Source organism: Mauremys reevesii, linkage group 3 (assembly GCF_016161935.1).
Source record: "Mauremys reevesii isolate NIE-2019 linkage group 3, ASM1616193v1, whole genome shotgun sequence".
Classification (NCBI taxonomy): Eukaryota; Metazoa; Chordata; order Testudines; family Geoemydidae; genus Mauremys; species Mauremys reevesii.
The window spans coordinates 143,180,529-143,201,560 of record NC_052625.1 but is presented as its reverse complement, the minus strand read 5'-3'; the positions used below and the strand labels follow the sequence as shown (position 1 = coordinate 143,201,560).

At 42.1% G+C, this 21,032-nt stretch overlaps 1 protein-coding gene across 3 annotated transcripts in view; it reads left to right on the top strand.

The window, feature by feature from the left end:
- Positions 1-21,032, top strand: part of ORC3 (origin recognition complex subunit 3) — a 77,639-nt gene that overhangs the window by 33,906 nt on the left and 22,701 nt on the right. For all 3 annotated transcript variants that reach the window (XR_005597136.1, XM_039532867.1, XM_039532868.1), the window contains exons 12-13: positions 9,075-9,191; positions 10,130-10,209. Coding sequence is in view for 2 of the 3 variants with exons in the window: in XM_039532867.1 (XP_039388801.1) it covers positions 9,075-9,191; positions 10,130-10,209 (197 nt within the window). In the remaining variant the exon portion in view is untranslated. The remainder of the gene's footprint in view (positions 1-9,074; positions 9,192-10,129; positions 10,210-21,032) is intronic.

The window sequence follows — 21,032 nt, the reverse complement described above, 5'->3', positions numbered from 1 at the left end:
ACCAAGAGGGCACCTAGGCTGCCATAAAATCCAAGGATCAGCATTTCTGTTAATTGCCTAAATCTTCATTTTTAGTTTCCAGTCTAGTTTTAAACATTTTAAAACCACTTCAGGATTAAACCGTTTTAACATGCTTTTGCCAGCCAGTGTCGGTGGGGCTAAATCATGTTAAAATATATTGAATGAAATGTTCAAGATTACAAGTGCATAAGGGAGTGACAAGGTTTACTTGTAAGCTAACTGTGTCTCCAGGCTGCTAGCAGAACATTTAAAGGGATATAATCTGTTTCTCTAAAACATTTTTTATATGGACTTTTTAAGACATTGCCGTGCCTTAGTGAAGGCCTTACACTGCCTTCCCTGACTGAGTGACATTTGATCTGCTCAGCACCTTTTGGGCTGATATTCCATCTCATTCCAAAGTTAAGTTATTAATTATTTGTATTAATATAGCACTTAAGGGCCCCAGTGATAGATCAGTACTCCATTATATTATGTTTGTACAAACACAGAACAAAAAGATGACCCCCTGCCCCAAAGAGCTTACAATCTAAGTAGGAGACAGGAGACAGGAGTACAAGGAAATATTGAGACCATACTCATGAGACCACAGGATACTCATGAAACCACAGCATGATAGGCAGTGGTATCAGTATACCAGCAATGAAAACTGTTGTCAAGTTTTTTGTAGCCTTCATGGCAAAGGAGAGTTTTAAGTAGGGATTTGAAGGTGGATAATAGGGTAGCTTTGCAGCTATTTATGGGAGTTCCTCACAGGGGCAGCATGGGAGAAAGCACAAAGGCGCTTGTTTGAAAATTTAGCAAGTGGGCGATGAAAGCTGACATCATGGGCCAGTTGGAGGTGAGGATGAGAGATAGGCCATGAAGAACCTTGAAAGTGAAGACAAGCAGCTTATGTCTGATGTGGTGATAAAGAAGATGAAACGAGTTGAGGTGACACAGACAGTGCAACAAGCTAGAAAAATGACCTATGTAGCAGCATTCTGGATGGCTATGAGTAGGGTAAGATTGCATTCATCCTGACCAAAGAGAGGGATATGCACTAATCAAGATTAGAAATGATGAGAGGATTGACTAGAATTTTAGCTGTTTGGATGAATAGGAAAGGCCATGTCTTAAAGATGTTATGGAGATAGCAAAATTTAAACATAGCCTGGATGTAAGGACCTAGACTGAGGTCCAAGTTGAAGATGATGCACAGACTGTGGGCCCGAGTGACAGGCAGGATGGTGGTTTTGGACACAGTGATAGAAAAAGGAGAGGTGGAGGGAGGATTAAGAACTCCATTTTAGCAATTTTGAGCTTGAGATGACAGACATCCAAAAGGAGACATCAGAGGCCAGAGGGACAGGCCTAGATTTTAATTTGCACAGAAGGCGACAGATCTGGAGTAGAGACACAGATCCGGATGCATTGGAAGTTGAATTTGTGTTTGCAGAGATAAAGCTTAGAAGGAGAGAAGAAGACAAAGGGACTGAGGACAGAACCCTGTGGAACCCCCATGGAAAGTTGGAGGGCAGTTGAGGAGGATCCTCCAAAGCATGTGCTGAACGAGTGATTAGAGATATAGAAGGAGAACCAGGAGAGGACAGAGTCATGGAAGCCGCCAAGGGAGGACAGGACTCCAAGAAGAACATGGTTGCCAGTGTTGAAGGCAGCTCACTTGTCAAGGAGGAGGAGATGGAGTACTGGTTCTGAGCTTTGACCAGGAAGAGGTCATTAGAGACTTTTTATCAAACTGGTTTTAACGTAGTACGAGGGGTAGAAACTGGATTGGAGTGTCTAGGATGGAATTGGAGGAGAGGAATACTGGACAGTGCTTGTAGATGACATGTTCAGTGAATTTAGAGAAGAAAAGGAGAAGTGGCGATAGTTGCAGAGGCAAGTGGAGTCAAGTACAGTGGAACATTGATTGTATTTGAAAGGAAAGAGACAGAGGAGAGTGAGGTTAAGGAGAACAGTTAAGGGAGTGAGTGTGAGGGAGATCAGGGGATGGAATGGGATCGGGTAACTGGGGCAAGTGGAGGGGTTAGAGGAGGATAGCAGACGAGAAACTTCATGCTTCTGTGATGGGAGGAGGAGAGAATTGTAGGAGGCATGCTGAGGGGAGGGGGAAGTTCCCTGTCACATTTGTCAGTTTTCTATTGGAAGAAGGCAGCAAGATCCTGTGCAGAGAATAGAAATGAAGGATGGAAAGCTTTGAGGAATGAGTCAAAGATAGTGAAAAGGTGACTGAAATTTCAGGCTTGGGATTCAGTTAAATTGGAGTAGTATAGCTGTTTAGCTAGGAAGATGGCAAATCGGAAGAGTAGTGAACATATCTGTACTGGAAGAGGTCAGCCTGGTCACAGGATTTCTGCCAGAGATGCTCTGCAGTGTAAGAGCAGAAGAAGCAGATATTGGGGTGAGTCAGCACTGGGGGTTAGGAGGGCAGACACTGTGAAGGGAGAAAGGGGCAAAAGCAAGTGGAAGGTAGTGAAGCATGCAGAGAATAAACAACTCTGTTGGTGGAAGAGAGGGCAGGGTGGAGAGGGCTGAGAGTAGATGAGAAATCAGTGTTGATGGATGAAGTCGCTGAAAGGCTGAGTGACAAGATGGGAAGAAGGGCTCACAGGTGACACTGAAAAAGACCAGGTGGTGATCCAAGAAGGGGAGCTCAGCAACAGAAAGATCAGAGAGAGGAGTGCTTGGTGAAGACCAGCTCAAGGGAATGGCCTTTTTGAGTGGGAGAGTTGAAAGAATGCTGCAGGTAAATGAAGAGATGAGGACAAACGAGTAGCTAAGGGGTCAGATGGGTATCAACATGGAAGCTGAAGTCTCAGAGGATGAGTGTGGGAGATTGACAGGAGAGGAAGAGAGAGCGCCAGGAGTCAAAAGCAGAAAGGAAGTCTGATGGGGAGACTATAGAACACTGAGGAAATTCAGAGGCCTAACAAAACTTGGTGAATGGGCAGCATGATGGCTGATGAAATTCAGTGTTGATAAATGTAAGTTAGTGCAAATCAGAACTAATCATTGAACTATTTATGCATATTGCTGGGTTCTAAATCAACTGCAATCACTTGGGTGGGTGTAGTGGGGGAGGTCTGTTCCTCTGTGTACAGCTGGGAGGAGGGGGGCGGAAGAAAAAACCAAACAAACAAAAAGAAGATGTATAAAGAATGGAATCAACAGTAATACTGAAAATATTATAATTACTTTTATATAAAATTATGATATTACCATCACTTGGAATACTGTGTTCAGCTGTGGTCATCCCATCTGAAAAAAGACAGCAGGGGTTTGGAGGAAGGAAATAAAAATGATTGTTGCTTTTGAAAGAGTCCCTTCTGAAAAGAGATTAAAAAGGCTGTTACTGTTTAGTTTAGAGAGGGGATGGATTAGACAGGTCATGAGAAAGATAAACAAAATAACCAATGGTTTGAGAAGATAAATCATGTGCTCCTTATTATCCTTTCCCATAACACAAGAGCACGGGGACATTCAATTCAATTGCAAGCAATACATTTAAAATTGATTAATAGGAAATACTTCTTTACCGACCACATAACTAACCTGTGAAAATCATTGCCACAGATATAACTGGGAAACGGTTTAGATGTTTGTATGGTTTATGAAAGCATCCACATTATATAATGTGGAAAGTATCCACATTTTATTAGATAGGATTATAAAAATAGAGAAACTCTCAGGCTTTGGAGCATAAACCAGCTACTAACTGACAGTTAATAAATTTCTTCTAGGGTAAGGTTATCCACTCTGGAGTTTCTTGCATCTTCCTTTGAAACATCAGGTACCAGCCATTGTTAGAGACAGGATACTGGATTAGATGGACCATTGGTCTGATTTATTATGGCCATTATCTATGTTTCCAAGTTGCCTGCTTGGAAGGTGAGGAGTATCTCTGCAGTTTCATATAGGCCACTCTGGATTTATAAAATCTGGACTTTATTATTGGTCACTTTTTTTTCCTGAAAATTTGATGCATGACAGATAATGGAAATCTCATAATCAGAGAGTGGGATGGCTTTCACAGAGCCAAAAGATACATATCTTATTTTCTTTTTCTTTTTTAATTTTTTTGTATTCTGAATGCAGTCATGGAATACAGAATTGGAATTAGCTAGTCAGCTGTCTCTTAAGGAGAAATTCTTAAAGCAGACAGAGAACCTATTTATAATGAGTTCACATTTTATTGTGATCTGTTCTATTAGTATTTCTGCAGTAGAATAAGAGAGGAAGTTTTCTTAGTAAACAAAGCAAGAGGTAAAAGCAGCAAAGAGTCTTGTGGCACCTTATAGACTAACAGAGGTTTTGGAGCATGAGCTTTCGTGGGCTACCCCTCTGATACTTGAAACCAAGAGGTAGCAGATCACAAGCCCATTGCTGTGAAACCTGGCAACTTGTGCAATACTTCCCAGGAAGTGATACCCATTTGACAACAATCCATATTCTAGCAGCCATGAAATGCAAAGCAGAAGTCCTTGGAATGATAAAGATCTACCTTCATGAGTGGGAATTGAAACAACCAGTCTCTGATCAGATGTTTCATCTCTGTCACAGATCTGTTTGCCACCACATATAATTCCAAGCTAGAAAGTTCTGACAAGCAATCCTTCAGAAGTCATGAAGATGTTGTTCTGATTGATGTCTTTCTGTACTACTGATCCTAAGATCTCAAACTAAAACAGTCTGGAAAACATATAGCTTCTATAATCCCACACTGACTTAGAAGATACTGAATTGTTACAGTTAAATTCATCTTGCCAATAGTTCTTCTCCCTCCTCCCCCAGTAAAATAACCAACCATTACTGCAATAACCTCTTCTGCAGATGGGCTGCTGCTGAGAGGAGGAATCTAAACATATAAATTCTCTGACAGAGTATTACTTACTCTGCAGTCAGCCAGAAAAGGATCTATAAAGTCAGTGTGTCGCCAAGTGAATGATTTTTCTTTCTATAATTCACAGAGGAGTTAAAAGCAATAAATCCCCCTATGCTCTTTATTTTGGTCTAGCTGACAACTTTCTATTCTGCCCTTCAAATAAGGTTTATTATATTTTGCTTATGTCCCATTTGAGCATTCTACAAATGGATTGAAAAGAATAAAACAAAGGAAGCATCAATTTTAATATTGACTGTCCAAAAATACTTAAACTGAGTTTCATCATAAACACCATTTCACGATCTTGGGATTTAAGACTTCCAAAGATCAAAAACCCCCTTCATGTCCACAATGATTTAAGTTCATCTTTCTCTCCTGGAAAAGAAGATTCATAGTAACTATAACCTCTGCTAGAAGGTTTGGGAACTGCAACCAATAACACTGACTCATCAATAATTTTTCCACTGTTTGCCCATCTTACAAAATATAAAGCTTGCATAAAACTAGACCCAACATTCTTCATTTGGGAAGTATCTTATTTAAAGATTGAAATGCAATTATACTAAATAGTTGGGGGGGGGGGTTGGGGGGGGGGGGGAGGTGCAGGGGTTGTTTTTAAATTCTGACATAAGTGCCTGAATAGTGAAGGATATGATCTCATACTAGACAATCCTTCCAGAATGGAGTAGAATGAAACTATTTTGTTTTAAGACATCTGCTAAGGAAATGCCAGCTTCCTTGTCTGTGTACTAAGAAAATAGCGATCAAAGTCACAGTAATACAGATGTTTAATCTCAGTCCAGTCATTGCCTCACTTGCTCTGTTTCCTTAATAATAGAAAGGACAATAATTTCATAATGTCCATCAAATAAAAAAAAACCTGTCATGTATCAGAAGGGAAGGGTTTGGCTTTAGATCCATCAGCCACAAGGCACTGCTTGTTAAAGTTATAGCTATGCCAAGGAGCTATGTGGCACTAGGGGAAAAAATCAGAGCTACTGTTGGATGTTCTTTCATCTACACTATTGATTTCTCTTACCCAAATATGTAATTTTGGTATGAAGAATAGAACCGAAGACCAAAGTCATTTCTGAAAGTTTGAATGAAAACAGAACAATTAATTTTAGCACTGAGCTTTTCAAGATCACCCCACATTGGTTCAGTGTTCTTTGTGGCTCTAAGCTCTGTGACATACTTTGGAATTGAATCAAATCTTTTCCAGTACCCAGAGGTGTTTGAATCTGTGGTATTTACCGTATATACTCATTCATAAGCTGAATATTTTTGGTAAAAAAAGTGATGCATCAAGGAGCGGGGATCGGCTTATAAACAGGTCTACACCAAAATTTGATGATTTTAAACGGTATGGAATCATTGAATTGAATATCTAATACATTATGGTTTTGTTTACCTGGAGCATCTGCAAGCATGGAGCTCCTCAGCTCCCTGTGGCCGTGGTTCACCGTTCCCAGCCAATGGGAGCTGCGGGAAGTGGCGCTGTGGACGCTCCAGGTAAACAAAACATCCCGACTCTCTGGCAGCTTACCCTAACGGGCTGGGAGCCAAAGTTTTCCAACCCCTGGAATATAGAGTCATCTTATGAAAAGGTCATACAGTTTTTGCTATTTTTACTTATCCATCTTGGGGGGTCAGCTTATAAACAAACAGGCTAATGAATGGGTATATATGGTAATTCATACTCCATTTCTGTTTTTTGCATTCATATATCTAGTTTAGAGTCCCAGCTTCAGTGTTAAATTGCTTAGTCTTAGGAAAATAATAGTGTTAATAGTTGTATAGTTGTTATAACAGAATAACAAAAAAGCATCAGCAAAGCCTTTATTTATCAAGCGGAACTCTGACACTATTATCTAGGGTCAGATTTTGGCATCCTTACACCAAAATCAGTGGGACTTCTTGAGGAGTAAGGTTCATCTCACTGTGAGTAATAATGGCAGAAATGGCCCATAGTCATTAAATCCATTCAGATTATGTGTGTGTGTCCTTATTATATGCACTTGATACTTCATTTGGCAATGTTTACTTTTACCCAAAAATGCATTTCCTTTGTATTTATCATTCAGAACAGAATTAATTTGCAATTTAATTTAAAAAATGCTTTCCGATCTCTGTAGAAATATGCTATTTATGCAGAGGCATGGGGATTATATGTCAACTTCTGTAAACTCAGAGCACAACTTTGAAAATATCTTTGTTAAATTTTCTGAGGTTTTGTATTGGGCATTTTGTTAGCCATCTGAACTAATCAGTTTCACAGCCTGCATATCTGATAACAGAAAGAGAGATCTCTTATATGTTCAACAGAATACAGGGGCACACATGTATGGAATAAGTCTGCTTTTAATGAGTCTTTTTAAAGTAAAGGTGGTGGAATGGCCCTCCGCAGGCTAGGATAGACATCATTGATTCCTGGCCATCCAAAAAAAGATACTTGACTTACCTTTACTTAGACCCTAATATAACAGGAACCGCTTAGATGATGAGAGACTAGTTATAAGTTTACACTGTGGTTGAGATCCTCAGCCCTGCTGTGGTTCTTTTATGCCAGTACAGGGGCCAAAACAGTATAAAAGGAACCCTAAAAGCTCTGTATGTAGTCAGGGGAGGATTCCTCTGGCACAGGCACTTTATAAGATTTCCATGAGGCTGCCTTCCAAGGACTCCCTTGCAAGCTCTAGCACAGGGGATGTGCTGGGGGCAGGATGGGCATGTTAGGGACAACGTTGCAATGCACAGCACTCTGGGGATTCGAGGCTGTTCTGTGGCCCACCCTTGGGGCAATCTGGGGAAAATGCGTAATGTAGACCAACACCTAGGGCTGTCTAAGGTACACTGTGGGCCTTCCCTCCCTGAGAGCAACCCAGGATCAGGAGGGCAGAAAGATGGCTTAAAGCTACCGTAGTCCTGTCTACCCTAGATAGGGTGAGATTCTGTGCTAAAATTCCCAATCTGCAGAAACAGAACTATGACCTTTTTGTTCATTTACAACTGATGTACTTTTAGTCTGTGTGTTATAAATCCAAGTGCTGCATAAGTAAATTATCTATATTATTTTCAGTCTTTACAATGGAGCGAATGTTATTTACATTTTTCCAAATATAAGTACTTCGTTTTTGTTGTACAGAAAAGCTTTTGCCTTAATTAGCATTGCTTTCAGTTGAGCTAGCAAGTGCAGGGGAAATATATATATTTTTTTTCACTTGGACTAGTTAATTCAAAGTTGAGAAACCATTTAGGAGTTGAAAAAGCAGAAAAGCTTGTTTACCTCTTCCAGTCTATGAATAAAAACCAGCTGGCAAGGATGAGATCTACTAATTCTAAAAACTTGAAGGACATGGGATAGATTTTCAAAGGTATTTAGGCACCTAAAAATGGAATTTTCAGAAGTGCTTAAGTAGGTCCAGTGCTTACCTCTCATTGATTTCAGTGGGAATTAGACATGTAAACTTCACAGGCACTTTTGAAAATCTTTGTCTCTAAATACCTTTTTCTGGTCACCTTGGGCCAGGTTTTTGAGCTGTCATGTCATTAACTACATTTAATATTTACTTTGTTTTAATAAATCAGTTTTAAATTAAACTGCTGATTTTTGTTCATTTTTAATTTAATTCCAATTTCTGTCCAAATGCAGCTTGACACAAAGCATGAGTAAGACATCATCTAGTAAATAGGAAATACATCATTCACCATTTTCTAACGTAATAAAAATCTGAAGGAAGAAAAAAGAATCTGAATAAATATATTTTGAGCCATATAATTGCTTAAATAAATGTGTATAGATACAGTTTGTCCTGCTGATTAGCAAAAAGTACCAAATTGAGTATAAAGACCATATTTAATTGCAAATCAACATGTTTTAATTATTATATCAACCAATGAGAATGAATCTTTCTTTAAGAAAATAACTAAAAAGGTACAAATGTGAAAAAAGATTGAAATCAATTATTTAAATCAAGATTTCCTGCTTGCTGATTTAAATCATGATTAAAATCACTTCGATGTAAATCAGTCCCTCCTAGTTTGTCGGAACTTTAGAGTTCCCTTAAAATATTTTATTTATGTGTTTTGATATTTTGTGATGATTTCATACTGCTTTGTTCTGCTGGATATTGAACTACTTTGTTAAATTGTTATTGTGTCATTTTAGGAGGTAACACAGACATTACTGGAAGACTTGCATATTTACCATGAGAATTATTTCACAGTTCTGAGATGTCTTCATGTTTTCACAACTTCCCTTCCAAAGTACCCTTTGGGCAAACAGGTGAAGTACTATCATTCCCTGGACCTCTCTTGTTTCATGGTTGACATCTTTACAAATTTGAAGTCCACTCCTTCCTTCCCTTTCCACTCCTCTTTTCCTCCATGCCCTTCCCACATACAGTCAGATATTTTTGTCTTTATTATGGACTGGGGGAACAGCACATCGTTTCTTTAACCATGCCTGTAATACTATGTTGTGAATAAACAGCAGAGGGCTTGTAGGGAGAAGCAGATGCACAGAACAGCCAGTGCTTCTGTGATGTGTTTGGCTTTTATGCATCTGGATTTCTCATAAGTAGTACAGACAATTTTCCATTCCTCCTACCATCAATCAACTAGTTGCCTAATGGTTAGATTCAGATGAGAATTAACATCCTTTTGGCAGGAACAACATAGCAGTGATGGGACAGTCATGGGTATTCTTAGTAGTTAGTTGTATATTGACTTGTGTTAGAGCTCTGGTATGACCAAACTCAACTTCTCATACCAAGCAGTTATTTTTCCCCACATTCTCCTATTAATGCTGCATGATGTGCATTTCCCCATTGATTCTAGATGTATCAGATACATTGTTACTAGATGTGGATCTTAGCTGGAATTCACTCTGAACTTTCCTAATGTTTGGGAATGTGGAATGTTTGAATCATAGGTTTTGATTCAAGTTCATTTCTAATCCCTGCATTACGATCACCTGAATGGACCCTGTTAAAACATAGTGCTGAGCAGCAAGCATATTCTTGTCACACGGAGGGCCTAGTCCCAAGAGATGCTGAATGCTTTCACCTCAAATTGCAGTCAGTGAGAGTTGAGAGCATTCAGCTCCTCACAGGATCACTCTTTGAATGAGTCAGTCATTTGTTTTGAAAAGTGAATGTAAAACTAACCCATTACTTGTTTTGTAAAACATTGTATTCCCTTTACTCATATACTGGTTTATAGATCAGAGAGCTGCATTGTGCATGTTTGGGAAAGAGAGTGTGGGAAACAGAAGAATATGAGTCAGCTGTTCAGTTACTAAGGTAATCTTTCTTGTTTCATTTTAGACAAGTAGAATATCTTCTATCTGTTTCTCTAGAACTTTACATTTAGAACTTTGCCGGACAAGAAGTTTTGCAATGGACTAGACTGATTGATTGAAAATATAATTGGCTATCATTTTAAATTTGCATGCCTGTTCTTTTCAGTGGAACTGCCAGAAGCTATCTGAGGCTAGATTCTGATATCTTTCCCTCATGCTGATTACTCCCTGAGTAGTCCTACTGAAGTCATTGAGACACTCTCATTCAGGATGAGTAATCAGAATCTGGACTTTGGTAATTTGTTTGGAATATTTGTTTAAATGATGGTGTTCTTTTTTATTTTTTTTATTAGATCTTCATAATTTGATTAATAAAATTCATAGAATCATAGAAGATCAGTGTTGGAAGGGACCTCAGGAGGTCATCTAGTCCAACCCCCTGCTCAAAGCAGGACCAATCCCCAACTAAATCATGCCCGCCAGGGCTTTGTCAAGCTGGGCTTTAAAAACCTCTTAGGATGGAGATTCCGCCATCTCCGTAGGTAACCCATTCCAGTGCTTCAACACCCAACTAGTGAAATAGGTTTTTTTCCTAATATCAAACCTAGACCTCCCCCACTGCAACTTGAGACCATTGCTCCTTGTTCTGTCATCTGCCACCACTGAGAACAGCCGACCTCCATCCTCTTTGGAACCCCCGCTTTCAGGAAGTTGAAGGCTGCTATCAAATCCCCCCCTCATTCTTCTCTTCTGCAGACTAAAGCCCAGTTCCCTCAGCCTCTCCTCATAAGTCATTTGCCCCAGCCCCCTAATCATTTCTGTTGCCCTCCACTGGACTCTCTCCAATTTGTCCACATCCTTTCTGTAGTAGGGGGGCTCAAAACTGGACAAAATACTCCAGATGTGGCCTAACCAGTGCTGAATAGAGGGGAATAATCACTTCCCTTGATCTGCTGGCAATGCTCCTACTAATGCAGCCCAATAGGCTGTTAGCCTTCTTGGCAACAAAGGCACACTGTTGACTCAGATCCAGCTCCTCGTCCAATGTAATTCCCAGGTCCTTTTCTGCAGAACTGCTGCTTAGCCAGTCAGTCCCCAGGCTGTAGCAGTGCATGGGATTCTTCTGTCCTAAGTGTTGCACTGTTTTGTGATACTCTTTTGTTATCAGTCAAGAAACATTATCAGTGTTGTTTGTAGTGATATTGTAGCCATGTTGGTCCCAGAATATTAGAGAGGAAAGGTGGGTGAGATCATATCTTTTATTGTACCAACTTCTGTTGGTGAAAGAGAGAAGTGTTTGAGCTATGCTACCCCTCTCCCAGTTCAAGTCAACAGCAACAAGGACCAGGTTCAATATCTGAGGATTCCTCTTAATACTACAAAACAGAACTAGTTCTAGCCCCCACCCAATAATCTGGGCAAATGAACCACCACCCCTGGGCATTTCTAAGAGGCAGTCCTTTCCCACTGTCAATCACCGAGCCTGTGTCTAACTAAAAGAAAACTTTTATTAAAAGGGAAAGGGAACCCAGCGTTAATTTGGGAAAACACTTCAACCATGATTGAAAAGCATGTAACCGGAAGCAAACACCCACCACACAGTACATTGGGCAACATCCTTTGCCTCAGTATCCCACCTTGTGGTATGAAAGTCCAATGAATGAATGGGCGTTTAACATGCCACTCCCCTTTCCCTCCGCTGCACCTCACTCACGGTGATTGTGCTTGGTCACTGAAGACCTAGAGTTCAGAGGTGCTTTCACATGGCTTCACTTCCCATCCCTGAAAGGATGCCTCTGCTGCTGCCTCTACAACTGTCTCACTGTTGCCAATTCCCCCTGCGCAGGACTGGGATCCTGCTCACTGCCACTGCTCACTGCCACTTCTGCTATGTTCTGAGGCGCCATCATTTAGCCCAGCTCTTAGTGACTTCACTGGATAACGGGAAACCTGAAGAACTCTCTGTAGCTTGAAAGCTAGTCTCTTTCACAACAGAAGTTGGTACAAGAAAAGATACCACCTCATCCACCTTGTCTCCCCGTGTTGGCAAGCCAAATGCTTTGAAAGTAATGTGTTCCTAGTGACCTGTTTACAGCTTTATTATTTTTCTTCATAGAATGCTTTACAGATTTGCATGGCCCCTACGTAATATTTTCTTTAGTATTGTAATTTCAGTGAAGGTTCCACCAAATCAAGTTTTCCTATTGACTAGCAGTGTTTAAAATAGAAACAACATCAAAGCCAATTTTTGAAAAGATATGATGTGGTTGCCACTTTACAGTTACAAATATTTGTGAAAATTTTCTCTATGATGGTAGGTGATCAGGTGCAAATATGAAATGCTCAGATAATAGGATTTCATGTTGCTGGCATACAAGAAAGGAGTAGATAGGCACAGAGTTGAGGTAATGGGGAATCCTTCGAGGGCTCTGTGCATTTCCACTTATGGGATTTGGCACCTCTGACATGGAGCTATGAACTGTATAGAAAAGCCATGTATTTTGAGGGGTGCAAGAGTGCTCTCCCACTAGGATGATGTCCTTGCTTCTCTCTATACATTGGAGTGACACAGTTCCTTTGCTGCCACTGCAGAGAGCTGAATGGAACTCTCTCATGTCCACAGGCTAGTTAGCTTTTTACTATTAGTTACTGTAGGGATCAGAGTATTGGTGGTCATGCCTTGTAGTCAGTCAGGAGCCAGGAACTGGAGCCAGCGGTTGGAGCTTGAGACAGAGAGTCCAAAGTCAAGTGAAGGATTGAAGTTGGAGTCAGATTTAGGATGAGCCAGGGACCAACCTGGAGTTGGAGTAAGGAGTTAAACCAGGAGGCAAAGCTGGCATTGGATAGGGTGGAGGCACAGGGACTTGGAGCAAGAAAAGTGGGAACCAGGAACAGAGGGGGATCTGGGATAAGGTGGACAGGAACAGGCAGAAGTACAGGGCACAGGAGTCAAGCAAGAAAACAGGGTCTGAAGTGGCAGGCGGAGATCCACCTAGTTGCTTGGACGACTTCTTGTGCCTTCTTCTGGCTTAAGTGGTGCATGTGAGCCAATTGGTGGGGCCAGATGATTGACCCAATCAGGAACTTCATGGGCAGAACCTTTGGTGAGCTCGAGCACCTTTAGCCCCCTTCTCCACTGGTTCCAGTGAGCTGCTGGGTGGTGGCCCAGGGTGAGATCTGTCATCCCTCATAGTTACTTCGTTAGAGTTCTTTAGTATACTTAGAGTATATGGAGCCCCTTGCCGTGGGTTATCTCTGAGCTATGCTGGGTCCCAAACTTCAGAGAGGGTTCAGCCATCTTTCCTGAGATGAGATGCACACATCTGATGTCTAGTATGCCTGGGAGAGGCTCACATAGAGTCTCAGTGCACTATTTGCCATTTCTTCACCCCTCAGATGAGGAAGTTCAGAGACTTAAGACTGCAGCTGCATTTGGTTGCCTTAAACCTTCAACTGGACTGTTCTAAAACTCCTTTTTTGAGTTGAGGTCTGTCTCTGTGCTGAGGTCTTCTGTGAAGAGCCCTGAAACACACTCTTCCACCCTTAGTGTTGGCTCCCAGTTCATCAAAACAGACTGCTCTAGCAACACCGTTACGTCCACACTGCTGTTGGCACCGAAAACTCTCACAGCACCATTAGAGTTGACACCAGTCGGTTCCAAGAGTGAGAGAAGCGCTTCCAGATCTCCTTGTAACGTGTTCTTGGGAAGTGAAAGGAAAAGAGGAAGCATTCTGATTCACAAAAGGAGCCTACGGAGAAAAAGAGGAGGTGGTATTGCTTTCCTCCTCCTCTCTTGCTTGTCACCTCCTTACCAGTCTCATCACTGCACTTGGCAAACATGTCTCCTCAACTTGAGGTTCTGTACTTGAGTGATTTAGTCATCTCAGCAGTGCACATATCTCTAACACAGTTGATTTCCCATCTCATGACTGAGGGACCTCTTTCAAAGCTTTTGGCTTGTCTCTGCTGCTTGACTATGCAGAAATATTTGTCACTGGTATAGATCCAGAATGTCCTTGAGGAGCACGGGATTCCTTCTAAACTGACCACACAAGCTCTTACAATTTGCTCCTGAGAGCCTTAGCCCTGGTCTACACTACGAGTTTAGGTCAAATTTAGCAACGTTGGATCAATTTAACCCTGCACCCGTCCATGTGACTAAGCCATTTTTGTCAACTTAAAGGGCTCTTAAAATCGATTTCAGTACTCCTCCCCGACGAGGGGATTAGTGCTGAAATCGACCCTGCTGGGTCGAATTTGGGGTAGTGTGGACGCTATTTGATGGTATTGGCCTCCGAGAGCTATCCCAGAGTACTCCATTGTGACCACTCTGGACAGCACTCTCAACTCAGATGCACTGGCCAGTAGACAGGAAAAGTCAGTAGACAGGAAATTTTGAATTTCATTTCCTGTTTGGCCAGCGCAGCAAGCTGATCAGCACAGGTGACCATGCAGAGCTCATCAGCACAGGTGACCATGGAGTCCCAGAATCGCAAAAGAGCTCCAGCATGGACTGAACAGGAGGTACTGCATCTGATCGCTGTATGGGGAGATGAATCTGTGCTATCCGAACTCCGTTCCAGAAGATGAAATGCTGGAATATTTGAAAAAATCTCCAAGGGCACGAAGAACAGAGGTTATAACAGGGACCCGCAGCAGTGCCGTGTGAAGCCTACCAAAGAACCAGAGAGGCAAATGGCCGCTCTGGGTCAGAGTCCCAGACATGCTGCTTCTATTATGAGCTACATGCCATTCTCGGGGGGTGCCCCTACAACTACCCCACCCCTGTGCTTCTCTCCTCCCTCACCCCTCCCGGGCTACCTTGGCAGTTATCCCCCCATTTGTGTGATGAATTAATAAAGAATGCATGAATTTGAAACAACAATGACTTTATTGCCTCGGCAAGTGGAGATCAAAGAGGGGAGGGCAGTTGGCTTACAGGGAAGTAGAGTGAACCAAGGGGGCAGGTTTTCATCAAGGAGAAACAAACAGAACTTTCACACCGTAGCCTGGCCAGTCATGAAACTGATTTTCAAAGTTTCTCTGATGCACCACGCGCTCTGCTGTGCTCTTCTAACCACCCTGGTGTCTGGCTGCACGTAATCAGCAGCCAGGCGATTTGCCTCAACCTCCCACACCGCCATAAACGTCTCCTTACTCTCTCAGATATTGTGGAGCACACAGCAAGTAGTAATAACAATGAGAATATTGGTTTTGCTGAGCTCTAACCGCGTCAGTAAACTGCGCCAGTGAACTTTTAAACGTCCAAAGGCACATTCTACCACCATTCTGCACTTGCTCAGCCTATAGTTGAATTGCTCCTTACTACTGTCCAGGCTTCATGAGTCATGGGAGCAAGGGGTAGGCTGGGGTAGATGCGACCATGCGGTGCTGCCGACTGGGATCAACAGCCTGAGGCAGAAGCCTCCAGCTGGCATGATGTTCCAGAATCTCCATTAGACAAAACTTAAAGAAGAGAATGACCTGGAGTCATTCCCATTTTTGTCCAGACGCCCCCTACTGACCTCACTGAGGTCGGCCAGGAGCACCCACAGGACGACGACGACGGCTAGCAGTCGTACCGTCTGCCGTCGGCAAGGCGAGGCATGGGGATGCTGCTGTGTAGCAGTACCGTGTCTGCCAGCAGCACCCAGGAGACATATGGTGACAGCTGAGCTGGCTCCATGCTTGCTGTGGTATGTCATCTGCACGGGTAACCCAGGAAAAAAGGCGAGAAATGATTTTTTGCCATCGCTTTTACGGCGGGAGGGAGGGGGGCCTGACGACATGTACCCAGAACCACCTGCGACAATGTTTTTGCCCCATCAGGCATTGGGAGCTCAACCCAGAATTCCAATATGCGGTGGAGACTGCGGGAACTGTGGGATAGCTACCACAGTGCAACAGTCCAAAAGTCGACGCTAGCCTCAGCATCGTGGATGCACACCGCCGACGTAATGCACTTAGTGGGGACACACACAATCGACTGTATCAAATTGATTTCTAAAAAATCGACTTCTTTTAAATCAACCTAATTTCGTAGTGTAGACATACCCTTAGCTATCTTCCCTTGCTGAAAGTTCCATTTCCCTGGAAAGATGCCAGCTCCCCTGTTAATGTGGCTGTGCCTTCAGGACTCAGTGAAGGCTTTGCTCAGTGCTATCAAAACCAACATGGCAGCTATTTCAGCACTGGTGATAACGCTGACACCAGTGCCCCTTGCAGCACTGAAGGCACCCCCATGGGTGCCAAGTGCTTTCCCAGCACTGGTCTACTCAGGCACCACTGCCTTCAAGGGGACCCATGTTTCAATAAGCACAGATCTGACCAGCGCCACCAGTGCTGGCATGAGCATCATTGCCCCCTTAAAGAGTGACACGTGTATGACGACTGGGAGGAGAGTCCTTCAGAGGAAGTGCAGCAGTCACCAATCAAAGAATATACTGATGGTATGTCCTTTTAAGGATCAAATTGGGACTTCATTTGTCTCCCCTGCAAATTAATAGAAGCAATTTCAGGAGCTGGTGGGGAGGATGGCTATTACCCTGCAGTTACAGATGGGAGTGTTGGCACCAGAAACATCTGATCCTCTTTGTAATATCATGGAATGGCAGACAAAAGGCAAGATTACACTTCCTATTCTCCAAGGACTGCTCAGTCCAGCAAAGGACATTTGGCACTCTCCTGTGTCCTCACCACCAGTATATTTGGAGCAGGTGAGGGCTAATTGTATATATCCTGTACAATCGGAAGCACATATTTTTTTTTAATTTATTTATTAATTGTTACAACATTCCTTGGCTGATTATCCATGTCTACAGCCCAGGAATTATTTAAAAGTAACAGGGCATCCTTGAGTGCTCCCTTGGATATAAAAGGGAATAGACTGGATGCTATTATAGAAAAGGTCTGTTCTTCTACTTCTGTGGGTTTGAGTGGCAAATTATCAAGCTGTCCTGACCTGATATAACTATGTGTTATGGCTTTCCGTTAACTCTATGCTGGACTCCTTATTGGACGAACAGAAGGAAGCAGCTAAGAGCTTAGGCTGCCCTCAGCATGTCTGGCTATGAAATCTGTTGCTTGATCTATTGGTTAGGTGTTGTTTAGAGTTTCCAATTAACATTACGTGATTTGACAGGCTTCAGTTGCCATGAGATCAGCCGCAGTGTTATAGTTACTATGTGGGAGAGACGCATGCACTTAGGGAAGATCTTCTGAATTTGTGATAGTTTTATTAGCAGAATCAGCAATATCACAAACACTACAACGTAGCAAAGTAGACAGAAATAATACAAACATCAGAACTTCCATATTCATATCATCATCTGCTGGGGATCCTCATAGAAGCTAGAATGACCCATGAGTGGTCCTTGGCCAACAGGTTCTAGGAAATCACCCAGGATCACCCATGGGCGAGTGCCGCTTTTTATCAGAGGTTATGGTGATGCCTACTATGCCTAATGCATATTCAGTAGGGATTTCAGCCTCTTTTTTTTATCTGTATTTCCTCACTCCACTAATGTTGGGGTGCCCTTCTCCTGTAGGTTACTGGGTCTTTTACTTTGAGCTTATTAGCATATACATCGTTTAGTTACCTTGGCATTGTTGTAGGCACATCAGCAGATGTCCAACCTTAAAATATCTAAAGCTGGCATCTTTTGGTTATCTGTCAGCAGTTTAGCAACACTTGTTTATAACAGCATTCTGTCTTGTGATATAGGGTTGTTTACTGGTTAGTTGGGTATATCAACTGTTTAAGCCTTGGGCCTTAATTTGGCTTAGCTATTGTCTTTACAGGCTTGAGAATGTAGGCTTTACATTACTCCACACCTATACCTTAATGTATGCCTATATATTTATAACAACATAGCTGGCTACAAGTCACCTCCCCTCCCCTCAATGGGGTGATTGCTAATGAACCCTATCACACTGCTATCTAGGGTCTTAACAACATATATCATCCATATGGAGACACTGTATTGGCTGTCATGGATGAATAGAAGCATAGGAATGTTCATGTACCTGGTATACTGCTGCTGGTTGCCTGGACACACAATATGGTTCCTTAGTTTGGGTTACCTGAGGTTAATTGGTCACCTCCTGCGAGATAATAGGATTCTGAATGGAGACAATCTGGGGTTGGTTTTCTAGGGGAGGTGTTTGGGGGAGTGCTTAATACCCTTTGCTTAGACCTGATTTTACAATGCTTACAACACAATACAACAAAGATTACTCATTTTACTACACTTCATCTGTTCAGTCCAATCTCCATCCATAGAGGTACAGTTAACACCTAATCACCTCCATCCATTAACCTGGTGAGCATTTGTCCTGCCTCGGTTACTTCATTACTAATTTTTATCAATTGTGACTCTTTAGACTTATATTAACTAGCTTAAATTTAAATTAAGAAGGGCAATATGAAGCTGCAACATTGGTGTGTTCTGTTGGACTAGATCCTGATATTCTGGTTTAGCAGTAAAAACTGTTTCATTTTTTAAAACAGGTACTGGGGAAACTGCCATATACCCAATTAATATATGCGCCTTTAGATTAAAAAAAAGAATTTTTTAGAGCTTGTCTGACCCCACGCAGTAGTGTAATCTAAGATATGCAACTTCAGCTACATGAATAGTATAGCTGAAGTCGACATACTTAGATCTACTTACTGCGGTGTCTTCGCTGCAGTAAGTCGACAGCTGACACTCATTGACTCTGCTTGCGCTTCTCGTTCTGGTGGAGTACCAGAGTCGATGGGAGAGCGCTCAGCGGTCGATTTATTGCGTCGACCCCCGCTGGATCGATCGCTGCCTGCCGATTTGGTGGGTAGCGTAGACAAGCCCTTAGTCATGATCTTGCACTCTGACCAGGATAATATTTTGATGGTTGGTCACTACACAATATTGGCCATCTCCACCAGAGGTCACCCTTTCTGTGGGAGCTTGGTCATCTTAACAGGGGATGACAACGCTGATGGTTGGTTTCATAGTTGGTACCCTTCCTTTTGGCCACACAGCAGCATGTCTGCCAGAAACACATTATACCTGCAGATGTACTGATGCCTTTTGTCAGAGCAACAGGCAATTCATGTAACTTTCTAGGTTTGGGTGCCTTGATGATAGACCACCAGACGAGGTACATTTATTTGTTCCTCATAGATGTTGCCTTCTAGGTGATCTTTTGAGTCCTTAGCTACCAATTGTCTTTATAAAAAAAAAAAAAAAAAATCCTCGTCTGGATCAAACAGTGGCAACGAGACTGTAAAGGAGACATAAGGATTTTGATGTGATGCAATTTTTTTATTAAATGACACACATTGATTACCATATTTCTGATTTACCCCAATGACAATTTTTGACAATAATTTAAATAATTAGCTTTTCTCCTTGGGTTTTAAAAACATTTTGCACAATACCAGTTTAGCAGCTGCTCATCCTTGGCTAAATCTGTGACCTTTCCTAGTTCCAAGAACTGCAATGCGCTGCTGATGGTATTAATACATATTCACTGTATGCTGAACAAATAATTTCCTTTCCCGTATACTGTTACCTTTCCTGATCATTATTGTTTGTTTAACTGATTAATTTTAATTTGAGTTTCATTAAACAGTCTACCTTTTTCATGCATATTATCTGCTATAAATCTTTCCTTGTTTGATTAATCTTTTGTCCCTTGCAGCACTGGATTGACACTGTCCCTCTAATATATAATGTCTCCTAACTTTTTCAATATCCACCTGATTCCAAATTGACATTCCATTTCCAAATAACCCTGACAGTTTTTATGATCCCCAAAGAATCAGTTCCCCCTTTTTCCCTAGGGGTACATAACTGATGCTGGGCATGGATTTCCAAATTTGTAATATCCTGCACCCATTGTTGATAAGCAGTAACCTTATCCACAAAGAATAATGAAAAGAAAGAGGCCACTTTGGAGTCTTTCCAATAACTGAATTTACCCACGTGCCACTTAACAGATTTAACACAACAGGAACATACATAAAGTGAACCTGATTGATGCATACCTCTGCTAAAGCTGTAGCCACCTTCCCTCCCTCCCCCCACTGATTTATTGATCAGGGGAAAGATCTATTTCCAGTTTACCTAAGGTGACATGTTTACGTCCACTAGCCCATAGCTAAGGGTCACACTTTTGCCTATTGGGCCCTTTACAATTTGATAGGACTTGCTAGGAGTAGGCTCCCTTGATTGTGCTACTGGAGATGGGGAAACGATTTGACCACCAGGACCCCCTTCAGGTACATATCTTTCTTGTACATGAACTGACACTTTGTAAGGCTAATGCAGTCCCATTACTCCAGGTTATAAACTTAGTACTCTCCCACTGTTCATCTTGGTAGTTAGTCTTCCCGAATTCAGGTATAGTGTCATCCGGGGGTCAGATCATACTGCTCCGAGGATGCCACCAGTGCAGCATCAGGTGTTCTTACAGCGGACTGCTGTTGTCAGCTCCAGACCACTGTTACTACGGTGTTAGGGTTCACACTGTCTGGAGTTTTTACCTGAAAGTCCATTTTCTCTATTTCTACTTTATGGGAATCAAGTACTGGAGATAAAGAGTCTTCAGTCAGCTTGGCTGGATACTGTGCATTCTGCAGACCAGGTGCTCCAAAGGCCTGGGCTTGCATCAGATTAATTGTGAGGACATTAAAGCTGCTGCAGAGGATAAAGAGCATTTTGCTGTGTGCTTGTTCCAACTTGGCCTCTGAGGATTTTGAATTGTTGGACACCTGCAAAGGAGAGGTCTTTTTTCCTGGTACAACTTTAATTGATTAGCATGGTAAAACTTTATTTACTTTGG